This window comes from Trichoderma reesei, assembly GCF_000167675.1.
Source record: "Trichoderma reesei QM6a unplaced genomic scaffold TRIREscaffold_47, whole genome shotgun sequence".
NCBI classification, from domain to species: domain Eukaryota; kingdom Fungi; phylum Ascomycota; class Sordariomycetes; order Hypocreales; family Hypocreaceae; genus Trichoderma; species Trichoderma reesei.
The window spans coordinates 791-23,744 of record NW_006711194.1 but is presented as its reverse complement, the minus strand read 5'-3'; the positions used below and the strand labels follow the sequence as shown (position 1 = coordinate 23,744).

Here is a 22,954-nt window from a genome sequence, read left to right as displayed (position 1 = left end):
CTGCCTAAATTATAAAAAACTAGTATTAGGCATTTAGATTATAAAATATAAGCATATTTACTATAGCTATAGCAGGGCCTAGTATAAAGCGTATTATATTACTGCTGCTAAATATTATAGCCCTGCCTTAATAAGTATAAATTGCTAACTATTAAGGTGCTTAAGACTATGTAGAACTACTAAACTTATAAGTAAGGTAGGTATAAAAAGATAACAGTAAGGTAGCTACTAAAGTACTAGCAGGTCTGCTTTTATTACTACAGCTGCTGCATCCCTTTATATCCACTTTAATAATAGTAGTTTAAATACTAATAATTTTTATAGGAAATAGCATTATTAATCTCTGCTTATTATAGGCCTGGATTTATAGCTTACTAACAGCTACCTATTTAAGTATACACTATACTGCCTAGCTATTAGTTAGCATTAATGCATTTATAACTACCTTAAGGCTTACCCTCCTATAGCTCCTGTTTATCCTTTAGTATATTAAAAGTTACTATACCTTAAATTAAGCCTATAAGGCTAGCTATTAGTTAGCCTTATAGGTTTTATAAAGATATACTGCTATATAGCCTTAGTTACTGTTATACCCCTTTTATACCTATTAGGAAATTATATTATTAATAACCTAGAGCTATATAATAGTAATAGCGCTATATTTTTATATCCTATAGGCAACCTTAATAATATATAGTGCATTTATATTACTAAGCTATTAAGGAATAAATATATAATTTAACTTATTAATAGCCTCTAGCTTATCTTAAGGCCTGCCTACCTTATTAACTAGTAGGTTATAAGAGTGTTTAATATCTTACTGCTAGAAATCACCCTTAAGGGTTTTTATAAAGCTTATGTATTTATTAAGCCAGTGTCTTAGAGGAGTAGGCAGCTAGTAAAGCACTATTCCTATAAGCCTAGGTTAAATGCTATTACTAACTGCAAGCAGTTTAATAATCTAGGGCTTATAATATAGGTTGCTGCCTAACTAAATATACTTTTAGCTAGCGCTATAAAGGAACTTAGGAGGCAGTTTAATAATAAGGCTATTAAGCAGCTATATAAGACACTAGCTATAGAGTTTAATACTAACCTAAAAGAGGCTTAAGTAAAAGAGTAGATTATTTTCTTTATTATTATATTATTAATGCCTTTAGTAATAAAACAGGCCTAGTCCAGGCTATAAGGTGGCCTATATCCCCTTATATTACTAGCTGGTTAAGTGTCTTTAAGGTGTTTATATACCTTTAATATGCCTAGGCTATTAAAGGCTTAGGTATATTAAAGGAATAATCCTAGTAAAAATAAAACACCTAACCTATAGTAACCCTATTTAATAAAGTAGTCTTATTTAAATAGTTAAGAATCCCTATTTAAATAATAGTAGTTTATGCACTTACTAAATTTACTGCGCTTATACTAGCACTTTTATAACTATACAGCCTTATATAATATGCTTTAATAAAAATGCTTATAGCCTATATAATAATAACACTATAAATATAAATCTTATAATCTTTAATAAACTTATTATTATTATTATTATTATTAACCTAGAATTAAGAAGCATGCTAGCAGTAATAGGCGCAGTAGCAGTAAAGATAGTAATAAAAACAGTAGTAAAGGCAGTAGTACTAAAGGCAGCAGTAATAAAAATAGCAGTAGGATTAATTCTATAGTTATAATATTTAGCGCCCTTAAAAATAACTGCTAGTATACTATACTATATTTTAATATATTAGTATAGTAAAAAGTACTAAGGGGGGTTACTTTAGCTAGTAGTATAAACCACTGCTATTTAAATAAGGATTCTTAACTATTTAAATAGGACTACTTATTTAATATGCAAGTTATTTTAATATAAATATCTATTTATCCCTTAATTTTTATAAAGGCATATATATAATACTAACCTTATAGTATATAAAGATATATAAAGTACCTGTGTAATTAAGTAGATTATATTATAAGACTTACACTTTAGAACCCTAGAACTATAAGTAATCTTAACCTCTTTTTTTACTAGCTAGAGAATAGTTATTATAAACTCCTAGGGTATATTAAAATATACTTAGGGGAGGCTAATATAGTAAACCTTTACTTTTATAATAATAATAAGGCTGCTGCGCTTAATTAACCCCTGGCTAACTTATATAGTTATTAGCCTTACTTTATTACTTCCTAACTCTTATAGCCTTAAAATCTGCAGTAAGGGATAGCTAGATTTTATAATAATATTATATTTAAAAACGCTATAAAAGCCTATACTAGCCCTGTTTTTTTAAATATTACTAAGGGAGATAGATATAGTTATCTTACTAATATTTATAATTTCCTAGTTAATGCAAGAGGAAATAATTAGACTTTAAGCTTTAATCTCTTAGCTATCCTTAAAACTATACTAAGAGGAATTAGGCATATAGCCTTTAAAGGCAACTTAGTAATTAATTACACCCTTTATAATATAATAACTAATTTAAGCTTCTTAATTAAGGAACATAACTTCTGCTATAGCCTTAGTTTAACTAAGTTTAAAAAAGAGATAATAAATAAACGCTTTTATACTAACTTTATTTACTTTCCTGCTTACTAAATAGCTATAATCTAGGATTAATATTAAGGGACAGTATATTTCTAGGATATACTTAAAAAAGGATAAAAAATATAAGCAGAATAGTTTATAATGCTATAAAGGAACTTTTTAAACTTAATTAGTTATATAGGATTATTTAATTTTATAGTTATACCTTGCATTACATAACCTAAGAACTTTAAGTGCAGCTACTTAGCAACCTTCTAGCTCTAGCTATCTCTTAAAGGACTAATAGGACTAATAATTTAAAATATTAAGAGATATTTAGTAGGAGTTATAACTTTAAAAGTAGGCCTTAAGCCCTAGCAGGGCCCCCCTATATAAATATTTAATCTTCTACTTTAAGACTAGTGTATTTACTTAGCTGCTAATAAAACAGTAGTAAAATATTAGGATTAAGTTATATAGTTAGTCTAGGCCTTAGCAGGAAATAAACTCTGCATTTATAGCTTAGAACTAGAACATTTTTAAACAGGATAATTAGCGCTTATATAGTCTTTTAATTACTATATAACACTAATTAGTAATAGGCAGTAGTTATTAATATTTATTAAAGGTTAGAACTGCACTTTAGTAAGCAGATAGGCTTTAATTCCCTTTTTAAACACCCCTGCTGCAGTCTTTAGCTGCATAAGGTAAATATTTCTGCCTAATTAATAAACAGTAATATATATAAGCAGTGCTTTTATTATTAGCTTTACCTATATACTTATAAAAAATTATTAATCCCTAATATAGCTAAAGTAAGAGAGATTTAGTAAATAGATAGTTTTTAACTTACTAGCACTTACTATAAATACTTACTACTACTTTAAAAAAGTTAAATAGCTGCATTAAGTAATATATATAAGTTATTATTACTAATATTTAAGCTGCTATCCTTAATAAATAACTCTTTTTATAAGCTAAAGCAAGCGCCTACTTTACTTATATTTATAATCTAAAGCTATATACTAATTTACCTAATAATATTATACCTTATAAGGCACTTTTTTATAATAAGCCCTTAATTAGTTTACTATAACTATATATAGCTAACTGCTACCTTTATATCTTTAAGGAAGTCTGCAGCACTCTAGATATTAAGTTACTTAACTGCCCTAAATGCGCTTACCTAGTTAGTTATAAAAGCCTATCCTATAACTAGCTTTATATCCCCCCTAAGTAGTATTAATAATATACTGCACCCTAGCAGTATTACTTATAGTATTAAATTTTATAGCATTACTAATACTATAGCTAGCTACTAGCTAAGCTTCCTGCCTAGCTAGCTGCCTAGCTAGGCCTTAAGCTATAGCTAGCCCCTGCAGTATAGCATCCCTTAATATATAGCCAGCCTATATAGTTCTACTACCCCTTTAAACTACCTTAGGCCTATTAATAATATAACTGCACTTACTAGCGCTTATATAAGCTAGATAAACTAGACTAAAGCTAAGGCTAATAATAACCTTATATAGCATATCTGCATAATTAAGCAGGCTATTACTAAGAACTGCCTGCAGGATACTATAATCTAGTAGATCTAGAGCAGCTATAAGGCTAATATCTTTTACTACTGCCTAAGCTACTACCCCCTTAAGTAAGTTTAACACCTTTTAGCCGCTAATGCTGCTTATAGTAATTACTACTATTTCTAAAGAGCTTAAGCTAAACCTGTGCCTTAAGGAGGATATTAAGTAAATTAAAATAGCTATAGGGGCCTTTAGTATTAGCTTGCCTAACTATATAAGTATTCTTTTATCTCCTCCTGCTAAGTTTTTAATATATGCTAATACCTTACTTTAAAACTAAGGAATATATTTTAAGTAAGGCAGATACTATTATAGTCCTTAACCTTACTTTATTTACTCCCTAATTGCTTTATAATTTATTAAGGGTTAAGTTAAGTTATTAGATGCGCTTAGTAGGTTAAATAATAAGAAAGAAGAAGAGAAGAAAAGCTTTATTAATAATATTACAGCAGCCTTTATATAAAATTAAGCTTATTTATATAATAAGATAAAAGGGATTATAAACAGTCTTAAGTTATTAAATACGCTTAGTAGGTTAGATAATAGGAAAGAAGAATTATAAATATATAATAGAATTATAAATATATAATAAAATTGCAAATATATAATAAAATTGCAAATATATAATAGAATTATAAATATATAATAGAATTATAAATATATAATAGAATTATAAATATATAATAAAATTATAAATATATAATAAAATTATAAATATATAATAGAATTATAAATATATAATAAAATTATAAATATATAATAGAATTATAAATATATAATAGAATTATAAATATATAATAAAATTATAAATATATAATAAAATTATAAATATATAATAAAATTATAAATATATAATAGAATTATAAATATATAATAGAATTGCAAATATATAATAGAATTGTAAATATATAATAAAATTATAAATATATAATAGAATTATAAATATATAATAGAATTATAAATATATAATAAAATTATAAATATATAATAAAATTATAAATATATAATAAAATTATAAATATATAATAAAATTATAAATATATAATAAAATTATAAATATTATAAAGCTATAAAAGTAATATAAATATTTATATTATATAATTATTAAGTTAATTATATAAATATTTAGTAAGCTAACCTAATAAGCTTATAATACTACTCCTTTTAAAACTTATCCTAACTCTTAAAAACAGCTGCTATAAACTATTTAAGGCTACTTAAAAGACTGCATAAGTGCCTATGCCTTTTAAGTAGTACTAACCTACTTTTTAAGTATAACTGCTTAAACTTAGCAGCTGCACTACAAGAGCTATTAAAAAGCTACCTAACTGCTGCTAATATATTATTTATAATCTTATATTAATTTATAGGCTTAGGTTAGCAGGGTAATATTATAGCTAAAATAACTTACTAGTTACCTCTTAAATAGTTTAATTACTAGCTATAGTAAGGCCCTTATTTATAGGGGGTTTATTTATAAAGCTATTACTGTCTTTAAATTCGCCTAGTATAAAGAACTATATTATATAAACTATAATAAAGAAGGTGTAAGGCTCTAGCTTCTTTTTCTGCCTAAGACTAGGTTTAATAATTAGGCTAGGTAAGTTACCTTTAGTATTATATATTAACATACCCTTTATTATGCTAAGCGTAATGGCTAGTATATATAGGAGCTTAACCTTAAGCTTAGCCTAGTGCTTAAGGAGAAGGGCAACTACCTTACTATAGTAGGAGAGGATAGCTTTATAGCCCTTAACCCTTACCTAGTTAGTAATCCTAACTAAGGTATTATAGCCTATCTAAAAGTATACTAGCAGGCCACTATATAGTAAAAAGGTATAATTAAGGTTAATACCAGGCTCTAGTTTAATAAGCCTGGCTGCCTGCTAGTTACTAGCTAGGATCTCCTTACCTAGCTGCTTTAAGCTATTAAGGAGGTAGTTATTATAAGGATTTTTATATATCTGCCTCTTTAGCTTTAGCTCTTAAATAATAGTTACTATTACTATACTGCAGGCCTTGCCTAGTACCTAGTAAATATTACCTGCCTTAAGCATATTAGAAATAAGTATCTCCTAGGCTATAAGGGCCTTGCTAGGCTTATATAAGTCCTTAGCTATTATATATATAGCAGTTAGGGTTATAAGCTATATTATAGCCTTAAAGCATAGTAACCTTTTAGTAATGCTAGATATAAGGTTTATAAGGAAGCTAGCTATATACTTAGTATAGGTTTAATAAGTAACAGTCTTAGTAAATATAGCACCTGGTTTAAGGGCACTTTTTAAGGTTATTAAGATAGCGCTAAATCTCCTGTAATTTAAGTTAGTAATATTTAAACTAATGCGCTAGGCTAGGCTAAGCTATAGCCGCTCTATTTTAATTAAAAGCAGACTTACTTAAGGCTAAATAAGTTTACTATATTTACCTTCTCCTCCTAGTTATATAAATTACAGCTAGCCCTCTTTAATGCCTGCTATAGGCCTGCTAGACTTTATATATTATAAAAGTGCTTTTAAATAAGCTTACAGGCCCTGCTAGTAAAGAACTAGTGCATCTCTAAAATAAACTAGCTTTAAAAAAGCATATTAACTTTACTAGCTATAGCCTTCTTATCCTTAAATAAAAGCTATATCCTAGCCTTAGCCTTTTACCTAGCAGTAACCTGCTTACTATAGTAGTACTTTAGTATAGCAGCTTAAAGGAGGTATACCTGCCTATCCTTAATACTAGGCTATTTTATTATATTTATCTGCCTTATACTATTTAGGCTTAGTATAGCCTTATTAATATATAGGAATATATAAGCCTTAATACTTATCTATATATTAGTATACTTAAATATAGCCTTAGGTATAACCCTTTAGTTACTAGTAAAGCAGAAGTTTTTTAAGTAATTTATAATAGCCATGCCCTCTTTTAGTATAATTAACAGGCCCTTAGCCCTTACGCTTTTAAACTGCTTAAGCAACGCCTAGGTAATAAGCTTAAATATCCTGCAGTAAGATATAAAAACACCTAAGAACGCCCTCTTAAAGAAGACTTTAAGGATAAGGGCGTATTAGTGCTTAGCCTTAATAAAGAGGCTTATAAGCTATACTATAGGCCTAAATATAGCAGCAGCAGTCTGGTTTTTAAGCAGTATTTAAGAGGCAGAAATAATAATAACCTGCTTTATATAAAAGGGAAAGTTATCCTTATTAAGGCACTTACTTAGCTAATATGCCTCTTAGGCATATAGAATAAGCTAGCCCTTACTAGCATTACCCTTTAGCTAGCTAAGGAGCTTCTGCTATTTAGCCTTAAATATAGGCATAATACTAGCCCTAGCATATAGTAATACTAATATAGCAGTAGTAATAGCCTTATTAGCTAAGAGATTCTATAAGTTAAAGCGTATAGCTTTTTTAATATTAAAGTAGCCTTAGAAATACCTAGTTATAATTATATTACTATTATTCTCCTAGCTTATATTCTAGCAGATAGGGTCTATTACTGCCTAAATAAATACTAGCAGTAAGGTAAATATAAAGTTCTTAAAGCCTAAGTAGAAGGCTAGTAAATAATATATTAGGTTAGCTTGCCTTAAGCTTAGGTACTAGTTATTAACCTTTATAAAGTTTATAAGAAGAGAGTAGGCCTTGCCTTTTTAGCTATAGGCTATATTAGTAATAAGGGTATATATAATGCTATTAATAGCGCTAAAATAAAATACTGCCTTTATTATAAAGCTAAGCTGCTAAAGGCCTAGGGCGTGTTTTATAAACTTTATTAGCTATTGCCTTAAGCTTTTAGCCTCCCTTACCCTAGCCTTATTATTACTATTCTTATTAGTATGCCTATTATTATTACTATTTTAAAACTTGCTTACTACTAACTTAATAAGGCTATTATAAAGGGGTAGGGAGGTAGTGCCTGCAGTATATTTACTGCACTAGACCTAGCGCTTATGCCCTATCTTAGGCTTTATATTATTAGCATTATAGTACTTATCCCTTAAAATACCTTAAGTATTATTTTTTAGCACCTCCTTCTTTATAGCTAGCACTAGGATGTTATTATTACTATTACTAATATTAATTAAGACATTACCCTTATAGCTATATATATAAAAGGCTAGCTAAATACTAGCCTAAAACTAGTTACAGGGGCTGTTAACTATAATAAATATATCCTAGCTAGAAAGCAGGGCATTTTATATAGCTAACTACTTACTAAAAGAGACTTATACTATTTACAGCCCCCTTAGGCTTTAAGAACCCTTAACCCCCCTGCTTAAGATAATATAATCTGCATATTTTAAAAAGTATTTAGCAAACTTCTTTATGCAGAAGAGCTTAAGGGCAGTGCGCTTCTTAGCCCTTATACCCCTAGTATTGCCTTATCCTTTACTACACTGCTTATTTATGCTATTATTATCTAGTTCCTTACTACTATATACTAAGTATAGGTCTAGGCTAAAAATAATAAACTATAATATGCCTATCCTATTAGCTTTTATCTTAAAGGTGCAGCTAGTAAGGGTAAAAAGCAGGGCGCTTTTAAAGTGCTTATTAAAGTAGTAGCTAGACTAGTCCTTAAATAAAAGGCTAATAAAGGAGAGCAGGTAGCTGTTTATAGGCCAGGATATTACCTTACTAAGCTTCTCTAATACTATAAGGAAGTTAAGAAAAAAGCTAATCTTAAGCTTATAAGGCATAATACTATAACCTAAGCTCCTAGTCTTAACTAGCTGCAAGCTCTTACTTTAGTTAATAGCGCACTCTATTTATATAAATCTAACTGCCTTTAACCTAGTCTTTAATAAATTAAGCTTAGCGGCTAGCCTTTTAGCTATTTATAAGGTTAATAACTATAATTAGCATACTGCTACTTTAAACTTGCTAATATTTTAAGGGGGGGGACTTACTGCTATATATAGTAGCTAAGGGCTTAATAAAGTAGTCTCTTTTAGTAAATGCATCCTCTAGGTTAATAATATTATATATGCCAGCCTTATTATTATTATTATTATTATTATTATTATTATCTTTATTACTAGTGCTGTCTTTAATTAGGCAGACTAAATTAGCTTAGTCTGCCTTTAGCTAATTAAGGGAGGGTGCTTAAGAGAAGCAGTTAAGGCTAGTAAAAAGCGCTTTTACTACTTAGCTAGTACCTTACCTATCCTTTATAGCTATTTACTAAGTAATATTTAAGCTGCTATTTAAAATATATCTAGCTAGGTTATAATACTTAGCTAGTATCTTCTTCTTTAAGGTATAAATAGTGTTAGTATAACTGTTTTAAGAGAATAAGGAATTAGCAGGGTTATCCTAGCTATTAGGAATCTTAATAATAATCTAGTTAAGAGATAGGCTCCTAATTATATTCTGCTAGACTTAAAAGTAGTTAAGTAATATTAAAGGTAATAGGCTTATGCTTTTAGCAGCCTAATTACTAAAAGCCTAGTTAGGTCTGCTGCTTCTTATATTACTAAATAGTCTTTATAAGGTAGGAGGGGAGGATAAGAACTAAATAGGTAATAATATATTTACTATATAGCTCTCTCTTACTTAGTATTATAATATATATCTAGACTAGTAGTAATAACTTTAAAAATAAGCTCTCTAAATATAGGTAGCTTATTAATATTTAGGTTTATATAGAATTATTTTATATCCTTACCTTAATATTTTTATTATCTTATTCTTACTCTCCTTTAGCTTTATATAGCAAGATATACTAAACTATCTGCTAGCTAGCCTTAACCTTATAAATCTAGCTCTTTATATATAGTAAATTAGGACTATATAAATAAGGGGAAAAGTAAAAATATTAAAATAAGAAGCTAGGATTATATTTATCTTTAACTTTTTTTTTAATACCTATTTAAAAAAAGCTCTCCTTTATGCTTTATAAGAATAGGAGGAGTGTAATTAGTAATAAGGAGACTTAGGCTATAAGAAGACTTTATATACCTAGGTAGCAATACGCCCTTTATTTAACTACTTTAATAGCTTATCCTTAAATATAACACTCTGCTAGGCATATCCCTTCTTAAGTTCTTAGCTGCTTAAGGGTTTCCTACTACTCCTAGCTGCTTAAGTTAATATAAAGGCGTATTTTAAACGCTTACTGCTATTTACTTAGCTATACTTATTAAAGGGCCTTAATATTATAATAACTAGCGTCTTACTTTTATATTAATGCCTACCCTTTACAGCTAGCGCCTTTAATAAGAGGATGTTATATTTATTACTATAGTCTATAGCTATAGTTATACTAGCAAATTATATATTAGGTTTAATAAAAAGCAATCTAGTTGCCTTATTAATAGCGCCTCTATAAGTAGTAGGGGGCAGGCTATTTAATAGTAATTACCTAAGCAGCTGCAGCTGCCTTAATAATAGTAGCTGTTATAATAAGTTAAGCCTAGGTAAATAGTTATAGTAATATAGCTAAGCTCTGCTTATACTTACTCCTAGCCTGCTATTACCTTAGTAAATACTATCCTTATTATACTGCTATATATTAACTGCCTGCCTAAATAAGCTATATAACTTACTAAAAGGCTTTTTACTAGCAGCCTATAATTACTAGGTAATATAGCTATTTTATACTAAGGTAATAGCTAGAGTTATAATACTATTTTATAAATAATACTAAAATCCCTTTAATCCCTTTACTGCTTTTTTATACTATTTATAGTCTGCTATACTACTAGCACTAGAATTACTATTAGTTTATTTACTATAAATACTATTACTTAAGCTAAGCTAGATAATTTAAAAGGCGCCTTACTAAATAAGGCTTTTACTAAAGCGCTTATTATATTAGTCTTTACTATTATTAATATCCTTAATAAGGGGTTTATTTATATTAATAAAGCACTTAAGCTTTTTAAGCAGGCTAAGTGTATATTTAAGGACCTATTGCTTAAGTTTAATAGCTAATTAGGCAATCTTATCTAGGTCTTTAATACTATTATAATGCCTAAACGCTAGCTTAAGGCCCTTATATAACAGTGGCTTATTACTAATAGTATATTAAAAGTCTGCTAAAAAGGGGTTAACCTAGGCTATAATATAAGCTATAATTATACTAAGCATTTTCTTATTAGTCTTCCTTAGCTTAAGCAAGGGCTTAAGAGGTAAAAAGCGCAGGCAGCTAGTATTCTTAATAGCTATTACTAGCTAATTAAATTATTTACTGCTAAGGCTAGTAATAGTAAATACAGTATAGTCTCTTACCCTCTTTTTATCTCCTTTTTTATTCCTCCTGCTTTATAGCGCCTCTTACCTATCTTTAAAAATATTATTAACAGCCTTTATATTATAGCTATCTTAAAGCAGTTCTGCAAGGTAGTCCTAGTTATTAAGCAAGATCTTATTTAATAAGGCCTAGCTGTATTATTAAAGCTTTATATTAAGGGCGGCTAGCATATTAAGGACTGGCTAGAAATGCCTAATAAAAAACTGCAGCTTATATAGTAAAATAAATTAGCTAGTATTTAGTAATAGCTTTTATATTAATAGCAAATAGTATATGTAATATATTATAATTCCTTCTACTTTAAAATAACTTTCTAGTAGCAGCTATTCTATTACTAGCTAGTGCTAGTAGGTTAATAAGGTTAACTTATATTATTAAGCCTTAAAAACACTATATTAGCCTACTTAAATATATTAAAGGTCTTCTTACTAATAGCTATACTATACTATAATATTATAAAGCATCTTTATAGTAAGTTCTTAAGGATTAGGGATATTTAATTAAGGAGCTGTATTATATTCTTGCTATTAAGATAGAGGGCAGCAGTAAGTTTTTAAATAGTATTTTAGGTATTTTCTTTTTTAAGAAGGTTGCTGCCCTGTTTATTATAAATTAATATAAGTTAAAGCTATATCTGCTTATTCTAGTCTGCAAGCTTTAGGTCCTGCCTATTTATATAAAGCTATATTTAAATATTATTAGGAAGAGCGTTTATTTAGTTATAGTAATTGCCTAGTTAGCTTTTATTTTAAGGTAAGGCAGGCATTTATAATATATTATATTACCTTAATTATATATCTTGCAAATTTACTAACTATTAGTATTACTGCTATTATAAAAGATATATTAGGCTGCTATTAAGTAATACTAACTATTAAGGATCTTTATAAGCTTATCTATAGCATTAGCCTACTTATAAAAATCCAGCAGCTTAAGTAAGGGACCTTATACTAGTAGTTAACTAGTTAGCTCTTTTTACAGTTTTAGGCTTTATTAAGCAGTAATATATGCCTTAATAGCCTAAACTATATTAGTGCTATATATAACTTTTATATAGTTCTTTTATTTTATTCTGCCTATACCTCTATTTTTAAAACTCTTATATAAACTGTTAATATAACCCTTATTAATAAGCTAGTTTAATCTAACCCTTTAATACATTAATAAGATATTAAGGGGAACTTTTATTATAGTAAGAAGGTAATTCCTTACTAATATTTAAGCAGAGAGCAGCTTGTTAATTAAAGAGGTAAAATTATTAGTCTTAGGTTAAAAGGGGGAGATTTAAGGTTAGCATTACTTTTTTATAGGCCTTGCCTAGCTAGCTAACTAAGATTGCTTTATTATAAGTAAGATAAAAGGCATAAAGAATTAAAAAGTAACTTACTGCATATACTTTTAGTAAAAAACTTAAGGCCTACTTATAATAATTTATTAAGTATTACTAATCTTTAAGCAGTAAGGAGATTAGCATGCTGTAAAGAGAGTTTATTAGGTTAATTTTAACTTAAGTAGCTACCTAGGTTACTTTAAAAAAAAAAAAAAAAAAAAAAAAATAAAAAAAAAAATAAAAAAAAAATAAAAAAAAAAAAAATTATTATTTTATAATAGAACCTTTATTTAGAATAAGGGTTTAATACAGTAAGGCATTTAGGGTAAGTAAGAAATCTTTATTTAGGTAAAGAATTTAGGTTAGGCGAGAAATCTTTATTTAAATAAAGAATTTAGGGCAGGTAAGTTAGGTAAGAAATCTTTATTTAGGTAAAGAATTTAGGTTATTTAGGTAAAGAATTTAGGTTAGGTAAGAAATTTTTATTTAGGTAAAGAATTTAGGTTAGGTAAGAAATTTTTATTTAGGTAAAGAATTTAGGTTTAGTAAGAAATCTTTATTTAGGTAAAGAATTTAAGGCAGGCAAGTTAGGCTAAAGATCTTTATTTAAGTAAAGAATTTAAGGCAGGCAAGTTAGGCTAGATATTTTTATTTAGGTAAAGAATTTAAGTTTAGTAAGAAATCTTTATTTAGGTAAAGAATTTAAGGCAGGTAAGTTAGGCTAGATATCTTTATTTAGGTAAAGAATTTAAGTTTAGTAAGAAATCTTTATTTAGGCAAAGAATTTAAGGTAGGTAAGTTAGGCTAGATATTTTTATTTAAGTAAAGATTTTAGGTTAAGTAAGAAATCTTTATTTAGGTAAAGAATTTAAATTAGGTAAGAAATCTTTATTTAAGTAAAGAATTTAGGTTAGGTAAGAAATCTTTATTTAGGTAAAGAATTTAAGTTAGGTAAGAAATCTTTATTTAGGTAAAGAATTTAGGTTTAGTAAGAAATCTTTATTTAAGTAAAAAATCTAGGTTAGGCAAGAAATCTTTATTTAAGTAAAGAATTTAGGTTAGGTAAGAAATCTTTATTTAAGTAAAGAATTTAAGTTAAATAAGAAATCTTTATTTAGGTAAAGAATTTAGGTTTAGTAAGAAATCTTTATTTAGGTAAAGAATTTAAGGTAGGCAAGTTAGGCTAGATATCTTTATCTAAATAAAGAATTTAAGGCAGGTAAGTTAGGCTAGATATCTTTATTTAGGTAAAGAATTTAGGTTAGGCAAGAAATCTTTATCTAGGTAAAGAATTTAAGGCAGGTAAGTTAGGCAAGAAATCTTTATTTAGGTGAAGAATTTAAGTTATTTAGGTAAAGAATTTAGGTTAGGTAAGTTAGGCTAGAGATCTTTATTTAGGTAAAGAATCTAGGGCAGGTAAGTTAGGCAAGAAATCTTTATTTAGGTAAAGAATTTAAGTTAGGCAAATTAGGCTAGAGATCTTTATTTAGGTAAAGAATTTAAGTTAGGCAAGAAATCTTTATTTAGGTAAAGAATCTAGGTTAGGCAAGAAATCTTTATTTAGGTAAAGAATTTAAGTTAGGCAAGAAATCTTTATTTAAGTAAAGAATTTAAATTAGGTAAGAAATCTTTATTTAGGTAAAGAATTTAGGTTTAGTAAGAAATCTTTATTTAGGTAAAGAATTTAAGGCAGGTAAGTTAGGCTAGATATTTTTATTTAGGTAAAGAATTTAGGTTTAATAAGAAATCTTTATTTAGGTAAAGAATTTAAGGCAGGTAAGTTAGGCTAGATATTTTTATTTAGGTAAAGATTTTAAGTTAGGCGAGAAATCTTTATCTAGGTAAAGAATCTAGGTTAGGCAAGAAATCTTTATTTAAGTAAAGAATTTAAGTTAAGTAAGAAATCTTTATTTAAGTAAAGAATTTAAGTTAAGTAAGAAATCTTTATTTAGGTAAAGAATTTAGGTTTAATAAGAAATCTTTATCTAGGTAAAGAATTTAAGGCAGGTAAGTTAGGCTAAAGATCTTTATTTAAGTAAAGAATTTAAAGCAGGCAAGTTAGGCTAGATATTTTTATTTAGGTAAAGAATTTAGGTTTAATAAGAAATCTTTATTTAGGTAAAGAATTTAAAGTAAGCAAGTTAGGCTAAATATTTTTATTTAGGTAAAGAATTTAAGTTTAGTAAGAAATCTTTATTTAGGTAAAGAATTTAAAGCAGGTAAGTTAGGCTAGATATCTTTATCTAGGTAAAGATTTTAAGTTAAGTAAGAAATCTTTATTTAAGTAAAGAATCTAGGTTAGGCAAGAAATCTTTATTTAGGTAAAGAATTTAAGTTAGGTAAGAAATTTTTATTTAGGTAAAGAATTTAGGTTAGGTAAGAAATTTTTATTTAGGTAAAGAATTTAGGTTTAGTAAGAAATCTTTATCTAAGTAAAGAATTTAAATTAAGTAAGAAATCTTTATTTAGGTAAAGAATTTAAGTTAGGTAAGAAATCTTTATTTAGGTAAAGAATTTAGGTTAGGTAAGAAATCTTTATTTAAGTAAAGAATTTAGGTTTAGTAAGAAATCTTTATTTAGGTAAAGAATTTAAGGCAGGCAAGTTAGGCTAGATATCTTTATTTAGGTAAAGAATTTAGGTTAGGTAAGAAATCTTTATTTAGGTAAAGAATTTAGGTTTAGTAAGAAATCTTTATTTAGGTAAAGAATCTAGGTTAAGTAAGAAATCTTTATTTAGGTAAAGAATTTAGGTTAAGTAAGAAATCTTTATTTAGGTAAAGAATTTAAGTTAGGCAAGAAATCTTTATTTAGGTAAAGAATCTAGGGCAGGTAAGTTAGGCTAGATATTTTTATTTAGGTAAAGAATTTAAGGCAGGCAAGTTAGGCTAGATATTTTTATTTAGGTAAAGAATTTAAATTTAGCTAGATATTTTTATTTAGGTAAAGAATTTAGGTTAGGTAAGAAATCTTTATTTAGGTAAAGAATTTAGGTTAGGTAAGAAATCTTTATTTAGGTAAAGAATTTAAGTTAGGTAAGTTAGGCTAGATATTTTTATTTAGGTAAAGAATTTAAGGTAGGTAAGTTAGGCTAAATATCTTTATTTAGGTAAAGAATTTAGGTTTAGCTAGATATTTTTATTTAGGTAAAGAATTTAGGTTTAGTAAGAAATCTTTATTTAGGTAAAGAATCTAGGTTAGGTAAGAAATCTTTATCTAGGTAAAGAATTTAAGTTAGGCAAGAAATCTTTATTTAGGTAAAGAAATATTTAGGGCAGGCAAGTTAGGCTAAATATCTTTATTTAGGTAAAGAATTTAGGTTTAGTAAGAAATCTTTATTTAGGTAAAGAATCTAGGTTAGGTAAGAAATCTTTATTTAGGTAAAGAATTTAGGTTAAGTAAGAAATCTTTATTTAGGTAAAGAATTTAGGGTTAGGTAAGAAATCTTTATCTAGGTAAAGAATCTAGGGTAGGTAAGTTAGGCTAGATAATTTTTATTTAAGTAAAGAATTTAAAGCAGGTAAGTTAGGCTAGATATTTTTATTTAGGTAAAGAATTTAAGTTTAGTAAGAAATCTTTATTTAGGTAAAGAATTTAAGGCAGGCAAGTTAGGCTAGATATTTTTATTTAGGTAAAGATTTTAAGTTAAGCAAGAAATCTTTATCTAAGTAAAGAATCTAGGTTAGGCAAGAAATCTTTATTTAGGTAAAGAATTTAAGTTAAGCAAGAAATCTTTATTTAAGTAAAGAATTTAGGTTAGGTAAAAAATCTTTATTTAGGTAAAGAATTTAAGTTTAGTAAGAAATCTTTATTTAGATAAAGAATTTAAGGTAGGTAAGTTAGGCTAGAGATCTTTATTTAGGTAAAGAATTTAAGGTAAGTAAGTTAGGCTAGATATTTTTATTTAGGTAAAGAATTTAAGTTTAGTAAGAAATCTTTATTTAAGTAAAGAATTTAAAGTAGATAAGTTAGGCTAGATATTTTTATTTAAGTAAAGAATTTAGGTTTAGTAAGAAATCTTTATTTAGGTAAAGAATTTAAGGCAGGTAAGTTAGGCTAAATATCTTTATTTAGGTAAAGATTTTAAGTTAAGTAAGAAATCTTTATTTAGGTAAAGAATCTAGGTTAGGCAAGAAATCTTTATTTAGGTAAAGAATTTAAGTTAGGCAAGAAATCTTTATTTAGGTAAAGAATTTAAGTTAGGTAAGAAATCTTTATTTAGGTAAAGAATTTAGGTTTAGTAAGAAATCTTTATTTAGGTAAAGAATTTAGGGTAGGCAAGTTAGGCTAGATATTTTTATTTAGGCGAAGATTTTAAATTAGGTAAGAAATCTTTATCTAGGTAAAGAATTTCTAACCTAAACTTATAAGACTAGTTTTTATCTTATAATAATGCCTGTTAATTTAATACAGGGAGCTAAGGGTAAGGTATTAGGTATATAAATTATTAAGGTAAAGGTAAGTTACCTATTTTTATATTATACAGCATGTTCTTTAATAAATAATATAAGCTCTCTTTCTAATAGCTATAGCAGTACTTAATAAGTAGCTATAATAATAGTAAAGAGGTCTAGTATTTATTAGTATAACTCTGCTTTACTTAATATATTTTTAATTATTATAGTGCTTTATATTATAATAATACAGTAAGAATAAGTTTCCTACCCTTTTTAATTAAAAAGGGATATAGTTTAGCTAAGTAGTATAAAGAGATTTTACAGTAAAGACTTTATAGCAGTATTATAAATCTTATTACTAGTAATAAAGTGCAGGTAAGTATATATCTTATTCTTATAGCAGTTAATAAAAAGCTTAAAGAGGGATTTAAAGTAAAAGGGCAGTAGCTTATTAATTAAGTAGCTTAGCCTAGCCTTATTAGTAATATTAAATCTAGTTACCTAATTAACTAACTTATAAATATTATGCTATATATCTTAATTAAAGGTATTTATAACTATACTATAAAAATACTTTAGCTAAATATAATAGGCTGCTTTATTACTGTAAATATTATACTTAATTACTTATAAGGTTACTTACTATATATAAAAGTATATGCTATAAATATCCTTAATAGCTCTTTATTAATAAGTATAGTCCTGCTTTAAGAGCCAGTTTTTAGCTATAATTTACTTTTTAATATTATATTAAAAGTAAAAGGATAGCTAGTTAAGTTTCTCTAGCTATTACTAGCTAAAGCTATAGTTTTATAAAGTATACTGTATTTCTATTCCCTTTTTATAAACTATATTTATAGCTACAGTCCCTCTAGTTACTTATTAATTATATTATAAGACTAACTCCTTAGCTATAAGCATAAAGCTAAAGGAGAAGTATAAGCCTTAAAGTACTACTAGTATAATAACTATCTTTAATAAAGAGAACTTAAAAAATACAGCTAAATAAATATACTTAAATAAAAAGCAGTGTTTATTAACTAAGGCCTAGATAAGGCTGGCTATATTAAAAGATAGTATAGTAAAGTATAGGGTTACTATCTTAGCCTAGCTTAGCTACTAGTTTAATAATATAATATAATATAAAAAATAAAAGGAAATACAGTCTTTAGCCTTAACTTTATAAGTAAAAAGGCATTAGCTTAATATATTAAAATCTAGCATACTTATATTTACGCAAGCCTTATTAAGCTAGTAACTATATATAAAAGTGCTAATATATTAGTAAACTCTATAGGTTAACTAAAGGTCTTATAAGTAGGCTAGATTTAAGGCAAGCGCCTTAGTATTTTAAGACTAGAAGGGAAATATTTTAGCTAAATTAAAAGGGCCCTTAATAAGATTATAAAATTAGCTATAGACTAGGCCTTTTATAAACTCTTTACTATACTAGAATATAGTAATAGTTATGCCTATAGTATAGTTAAAGGTAATAAAGGGATACTTAAACTTAGTTAAGTTAGGTTACCTTTTATATATTACCTAGGTGTTATTAGCTGCACTTTAGGCATACTAAGACTGCTAGAGTGACTTAAGGTAGCACTTCCTTTATAAAAGGATATAGTTATTAAGCAGCCCCTCCTTAACTAGCATTACCTACTGCTTAATATTAATAAAAGTAATATCTTAGTTTAAATAGGCAGGGTTAATACTATAGTCTTATACTATCTACTACTTACTAAGTGCTTTTTATAAAGAAGTTGCTATATAGTAAAGCTTAGTGTTCTTAAATAAAATATAAAGCTGCAGGCTATAAAAGTTAAGGTATTTATAAGCCTATAGCTTAATAGCCTTTTAAATAGTATTTAGGTTACCTAGTTATAAAGTATATTATAGCACTTATTTTTAGCTAATATATATTATATACTCTTCTTTATTTTAGTTTAAGTTATATTTTAAAAGTATTTTATATTCTGCCTTTATAATACTATTAGCAGCTATATATAACTTTAATAAGTGCTATAGTATATTAAGGGATTTAATATACTTTTAAAATGCTAGTAGTATAATAGTATTTAGCTATCTTTTATAAGTATTAAGGAAAAGGGCTACTGCCTTATATAAATTACTAAAGCCGCCTTTAAATATAGTAAGGAAGAAGATATAAATATTTATATTATTTAAACTAAGTATATAGCTAAAGCAGTAATTTAGTATTATATATAATAGCTATAGTATTTTACTGCTATTATTATTAAAGATATTAAAAGCTAAGTATATATTATTTATTATGCTAGACTGTATATAATATATAGCTTTTTATAAAATGCCCTAGCTTACTATAGCTAAGGATAAGAGAAAGGTATAAAGGCTGTTAATATTAAAAAACTTATTTACTATATTAGCTATAAGGTTAAGATAAATAAAGTAGTAGGTATAAAGGTAAAGTTATAGTAGTAGTATATTAATATTTGCAGTTCCCTTAAAGGCAGTCTAGCAGGTCTTAGCTAAAGTATTATAGTTATACACTTTATTACTAATTATAAAAAGAAAGGTTACCCTCTTTACCTTAAAAAGGTCCTTATTAAGATTTAATATATTAGGCAGCTTTATATCTCCTTAATATCCCTTAAAGGCCTGCTATATATTACTTATAAAGCTATAGTTAAGGCTAATATAACTCCTATCTGCCTATAATAGCATTTTAATATAATTAGACTTATACTTTTATAATAAGTAATTAAGTATATTAGCCTATTTAGCTATAAGTATATAGTATAATATAGTAGTATAGTTTTTAGTTAAGCTATAAGGAGATAGCTATAAAGCAGTATAGTAATTATCTTTATAAATGCTTAGTAATAGCAGAGGAGTAAAGTAATTATAATCTTTTTAAAGGCTAGGTAATAGTAAAAAAGCAAAGTAATTATAATTTTTATAAAAGCTAAGTTTTAGTAATAAAGCATTTACTATAAGGTTATTTACTTTTAAATTGCCTTTAAGGTAGCTATTTACTATATCTTACTAAAAGGTAATAGCTTAATCTTTAAATGCTTTAGCGCTTAATATAACTATTAGCTAATTAAAGTTAGTTATTAATAAACACTATTATGCCTTAATAGTAACTTAATAAAAGCATTTAATAGTAATAAGGCTGCAGGTCTAGCCTTTATACTGCTGTATTATATAGGTAGTAATAATAGTAGGTGTTATTAAGGAGGGGTTAATAAATAATGCCAGTTACTTTAAGGCTATAGCAGTGCCTGCAGTATAGGCTAGTGTTTTAAGCAAGTTAGTAAGAATAATAGTATTTATTATTAAATTATAGCAGCTAAGTGTTTAGTAGCTAATTATAGTTATAGTTAAACCTAGGTAAAAGATAAAGATAACTACTAAACTGCAGTCTAATAGTTATATTTCCTCCTTTAAAAGTAGCTATAAAGCATTAGTATAAAGGGCCCTTACTATTATATTAATATAAGCTTTAGTATAGTAAATAATAAGCTAAAATATAAAAAGTAAATCTTTTATCTTTAAAAAGTGTAATAATATAATATAATAGGAGAGGTTAAATAACCTAATACTAAAAAGTATATTATTTTTAGTTAGGTTAATATAAGGATTAATATAGGTATTAGGGTAATATTAAGTAAATATATAAATAGCTTATAGTATAGTCTTTTAAAAGCTATATATATTAGTATTAGCTATAAAGGACTTAGTAGCTTAGTAAAGGAGGGTATTTTTTTAAATAGCTTTAGTTAGCTTTTATATTTTCTAACCTTATATATTTAAAGCGCTAGAGGCTAGTGTAAGCTTTAATAAAATAAAGGATATATAGTAATTAAAGATTTTCTTATAAAGCCCTTTTAGTTATTTATTTAAAATATTTAGTATTACCTTTACTATATCCTTAACTAGTATAAGAAGGCCTTCCTTTTTTATTACTTATAACTTTTTAATAGCTTAACTAAATAGGTTATTAAAGGGATTAGTAAAGCTAGAGTTATTTTAAATAGGCGGGATAATTAAAGAGAAGTGGTTACTTAAAGGGGTAAAGGGAATATTAATGCTAGGGTATATATATAGGTTTATAATGCTATTAGTAAATAGTAAAATGCTAAAGGGGTATAGTATTATATAGCTAAATATAATCTTTAATTAACTTAAGCTAGTAGTTAATACTAAGGTAAGCGCTAACTTTTATTAGTAAAAGTATTTTCTTTAATACTTTTAATTATTTTACTTATACTTACTTTTACTATAGTACTTTTTTAAGCAGCCTTATCTCTTTAGCTTTAATATGCTTTTAAATAATACTAAACTAAATAAGTGTTAAAAGGGCATACTATTTAGCATTAAGTAGGAATATAAGCCACTTAGGCTTAAGTAGTATTAGTAAAGGTAAAGGGTAAAAGTAAAGTATAAAAGTAGGCATTATATAATAACTTAGCTAAAAGTAAAAAGGAATAAAAGGGGTTAGTAGTATAGCTTAATTCCTATTAGCTAAAAGACTAGGCTAAACTAATTAAAAAGGTATTTTTTATTAGGTAGGGCTTTTTTATTTAGGCCTAGTGGATTTCTAATTTATACTATACTTAAAATATATTTTTTATTAGGTTATATAATACTAAGCTAAAGGTATCTTAGTATAAGAGTTTTAAATATTTTATAATTAATTCTAGAAAAATGCTATTAAAAATCAAAGAGAAGTTTTAGAATATAGATTTTTTAATAGATTTTATTATATTTTTTATATCTATTTTAACTTAAGATTTAAAATTTTTTTTTTCCCTCTTTACCCTAACCTTTACCTTATAAGTAAGACGTGATTCTAAGGGACTTATAGGCAGGCCTTTTAATAATAAAAACCCTATCCTTAAAAATAAACTAGTAAGGAAGGTTCTTAAGCAGAGGCAGAATATATTACTAATTATAGCTAGCCTAAGTAATATAAAATAAGTATAATACTTAATTAAGTTAAGATTAAAACTTAGTAGCCTTAATAATAAAAAGGTTATAGTAAATATATAGCTAATTAATTTAAAAGTGTTTTTAATTAGCTAGCTAGTCTTTAATAAAAATATAAAGAGTATAAGTAATAACTTAAGTAAGTCTTAATATAAGGAGTTAGTTAAAATATATCTTATATTTATATTACTATACTAGGCTATTTATATTTATATTAATATAGGGCTAATATAAAATAGCAGTAGTTATTAAATTAAGTATAAATATAAAAAGTAGGAAGAAGGGCAGATTAAAAGGTAAAGGTAAGTAAGTTATTAAGGCATTAAATAATAATAATAATAATAATAATAATAGTAATAGTAATAAAGAAAGTAGAATAAATAATAAAAGAGGGGGTAGTAGTAAAAGAGGTAGTAAAAAAAGCAGTAAAAAAGGTAGTAAAAAAAATAAAAGTAATAATAATAGTAATAATAAAAATTTAAATTTTAATAAGTACCTTACTTAATAACTATAGCTTAAGAATAGCTAGACTGGCTTTACTAAAATTAAGCTATTAAAGCTATATAAATTCCCTTTTTAAATAACCCCTTTTAATCCTGCCTATTCTTTTATAAAGGCAGATTTTAAAGCTAGGAAGGCACTGTATTTTAATATTTATACTAAGTACTTTAAGGCCTTTTTAACTATATTTTAATAACTATAAATAACTGCTATACCTTTTATAAATATAACCTTAAATATAACTATAGCTGCTTAGTATTTATTAAAATATAATTTTACCTATATTAAGAAGTTTAATACTATTACTTATATTACTGCTTTATTAAGGCTTAGTAATATTAATAAAGCATATACACTTATTAACTAAAATAGTAAGTTTACTTCCTATCCTACT

The 22,954-nt window shown here is 26.2% G+C and overlaps 3 protein-coding genes across 3 annotated transcripts; 2 read left to right on the top strand and 1 right to left on the bottom strand.

Moving 5' to 3' along the window:
- Positions 1-257: 257 nt before the first annotated feature.
- On the bottom strand, positions 258-7,374 carry TRIREDRAFT_112603 (uncharacterized protein; the record flags this gene model as incomplete). Its single annotated transcript, XM_006969877.1, has 37 exons — positions 258-274; positions 376-385; positions 458-470; positions 506-525; positions 594-604; positions 712-715; positions 782-789; positions 1,002-1,013; positions 1,097-1,106; positions 1,249-1,264; positions 1,322-1,332; positions 1,404-1,437; positions 1,557-1,726; positions 1,917-1,945; positions 1,981-1,991; positions 2,182-2,222; positions 2,594-2,607; positions 2,957-2,963; positions 3,104-3,112; positions 3,166-3,245; positions 3,378-3,386; positions 3,996-4,036; positions 4,380-4,386; positions 5,376-5,410; positions 5,522-5,528; positions 5,744-5,767; positions 5,834-5,873; positions 5,922-5,931; positions 6,023-6,036; positions 6,117-6,133; positions 6,286-6,297; positions 6,510-6,515; positions 6,640-6,647; positions 6,765-6,782; positions 7,211-7,217; positions 7,324-7,327; positions 7,369-7,374. 37 exons carry the CDS (start codon positions 7,372-7,374, stop codon positions 258-260), a joined length of 792 nt encoding a protein of 263 aa, XP_006969939.1.
- A 4,178-nt stretch (positions 7,375-11,552) lies between these two features.
- Positions 11,553-17,698, top strand: TRIREDRAFT_112602 (uncharacterized protein; the record flags this gene model as incomplete). Its single annotated transcript, XM_006969879.1, has 53 exons — positions 11,553-11,581; positions 11,628-11,633; positions 11,826-11,835; positions 11,897-11,909; positions 12,101-12,117; positions 12,215-12,225; positions 12,295-12,299; positions 12,533-12,556; positions 12,591-12,613; positions 12,989-13,005; positions 13,093-13,097; positions 13,148-13,165; positions 13,222-13,239; positions 13,388-13,405; positions 13,471-13,488; positions 13,554-13,571; positions 13,628-13,645; positions 13,745-13,756; positions 13,813-13,830; positions 13,902-13,913; positions 13,979-13,996; positions 14,047-14,064; positions 14,099-14,110; positions 14,333-14,350; positions 14,453-14,470; positions 14,616-14,627; positions 14,684-14,701; positions 14,813-14,826; positions 14,859-14,876; positions 14,985-14,991; positions 15,053-15,070; positions 15,164-15,181; positions 15,321-15,338; positions 15,395-15,412; positions 15,506-15,523; positions 15,635-15,652; positions 15,709-15,726; positions 15,761-15,772; positions 15,838-15,855; positions 15,998-16,015; positions 16,072-16,089; positions 16,122-16,127; positions 16,200-16,211; positions 16,471-16,488; positions 16,554-16,571; positions 16,720-16,737; positions 16,877-16,894; positions 16,951-16,964; positions 17,105-17,114; positions 17,144-17,149; positions 17,316-17,337; positions 17,451-17,463; positions 17,681-17,698. 53 exons carry the CDS (start codon positions 11,553-11,555, stop codon positions 17,696-17,698), a joined length of 828 nt encoding a protein of 275 aa, XP_006969941.1.
- Positions 17,699-19,939: 2,241 nt separating this feature from the next.
- Positions 19,940-22,578, top strand: TRIREDRAFT_112601 (uncharacterized protein; the record flags this gene model as incomplete). The annotated part of the gene is made up of 15 exons (XM_006969878.1): positions 19,940-19,965; positions 20,211-20,233; positions 20,279-20,290; positions 20,451-20,460; positions 20,500-20,519; positions 20,651-20,655; positions 20,720-20,727; positions 20,796-20,827; positions 20,886-20,899; positions 21,267-21,277; positions 21,708-21,729; positions 22,180-22,198; positions 22,305-22,365; positions 22,414-22,418; positions 22,574-22,578. 15 exons carry the CDS (start codon positions 19,940-19,942, stop codon positions 22,576-22,578), a joined length of 273 nt encoding a protein of 90 aa, XP_006969940.1.
- Between the last annotated feature and the right edge of the window lie 376 nt (positions 22,579-22,954).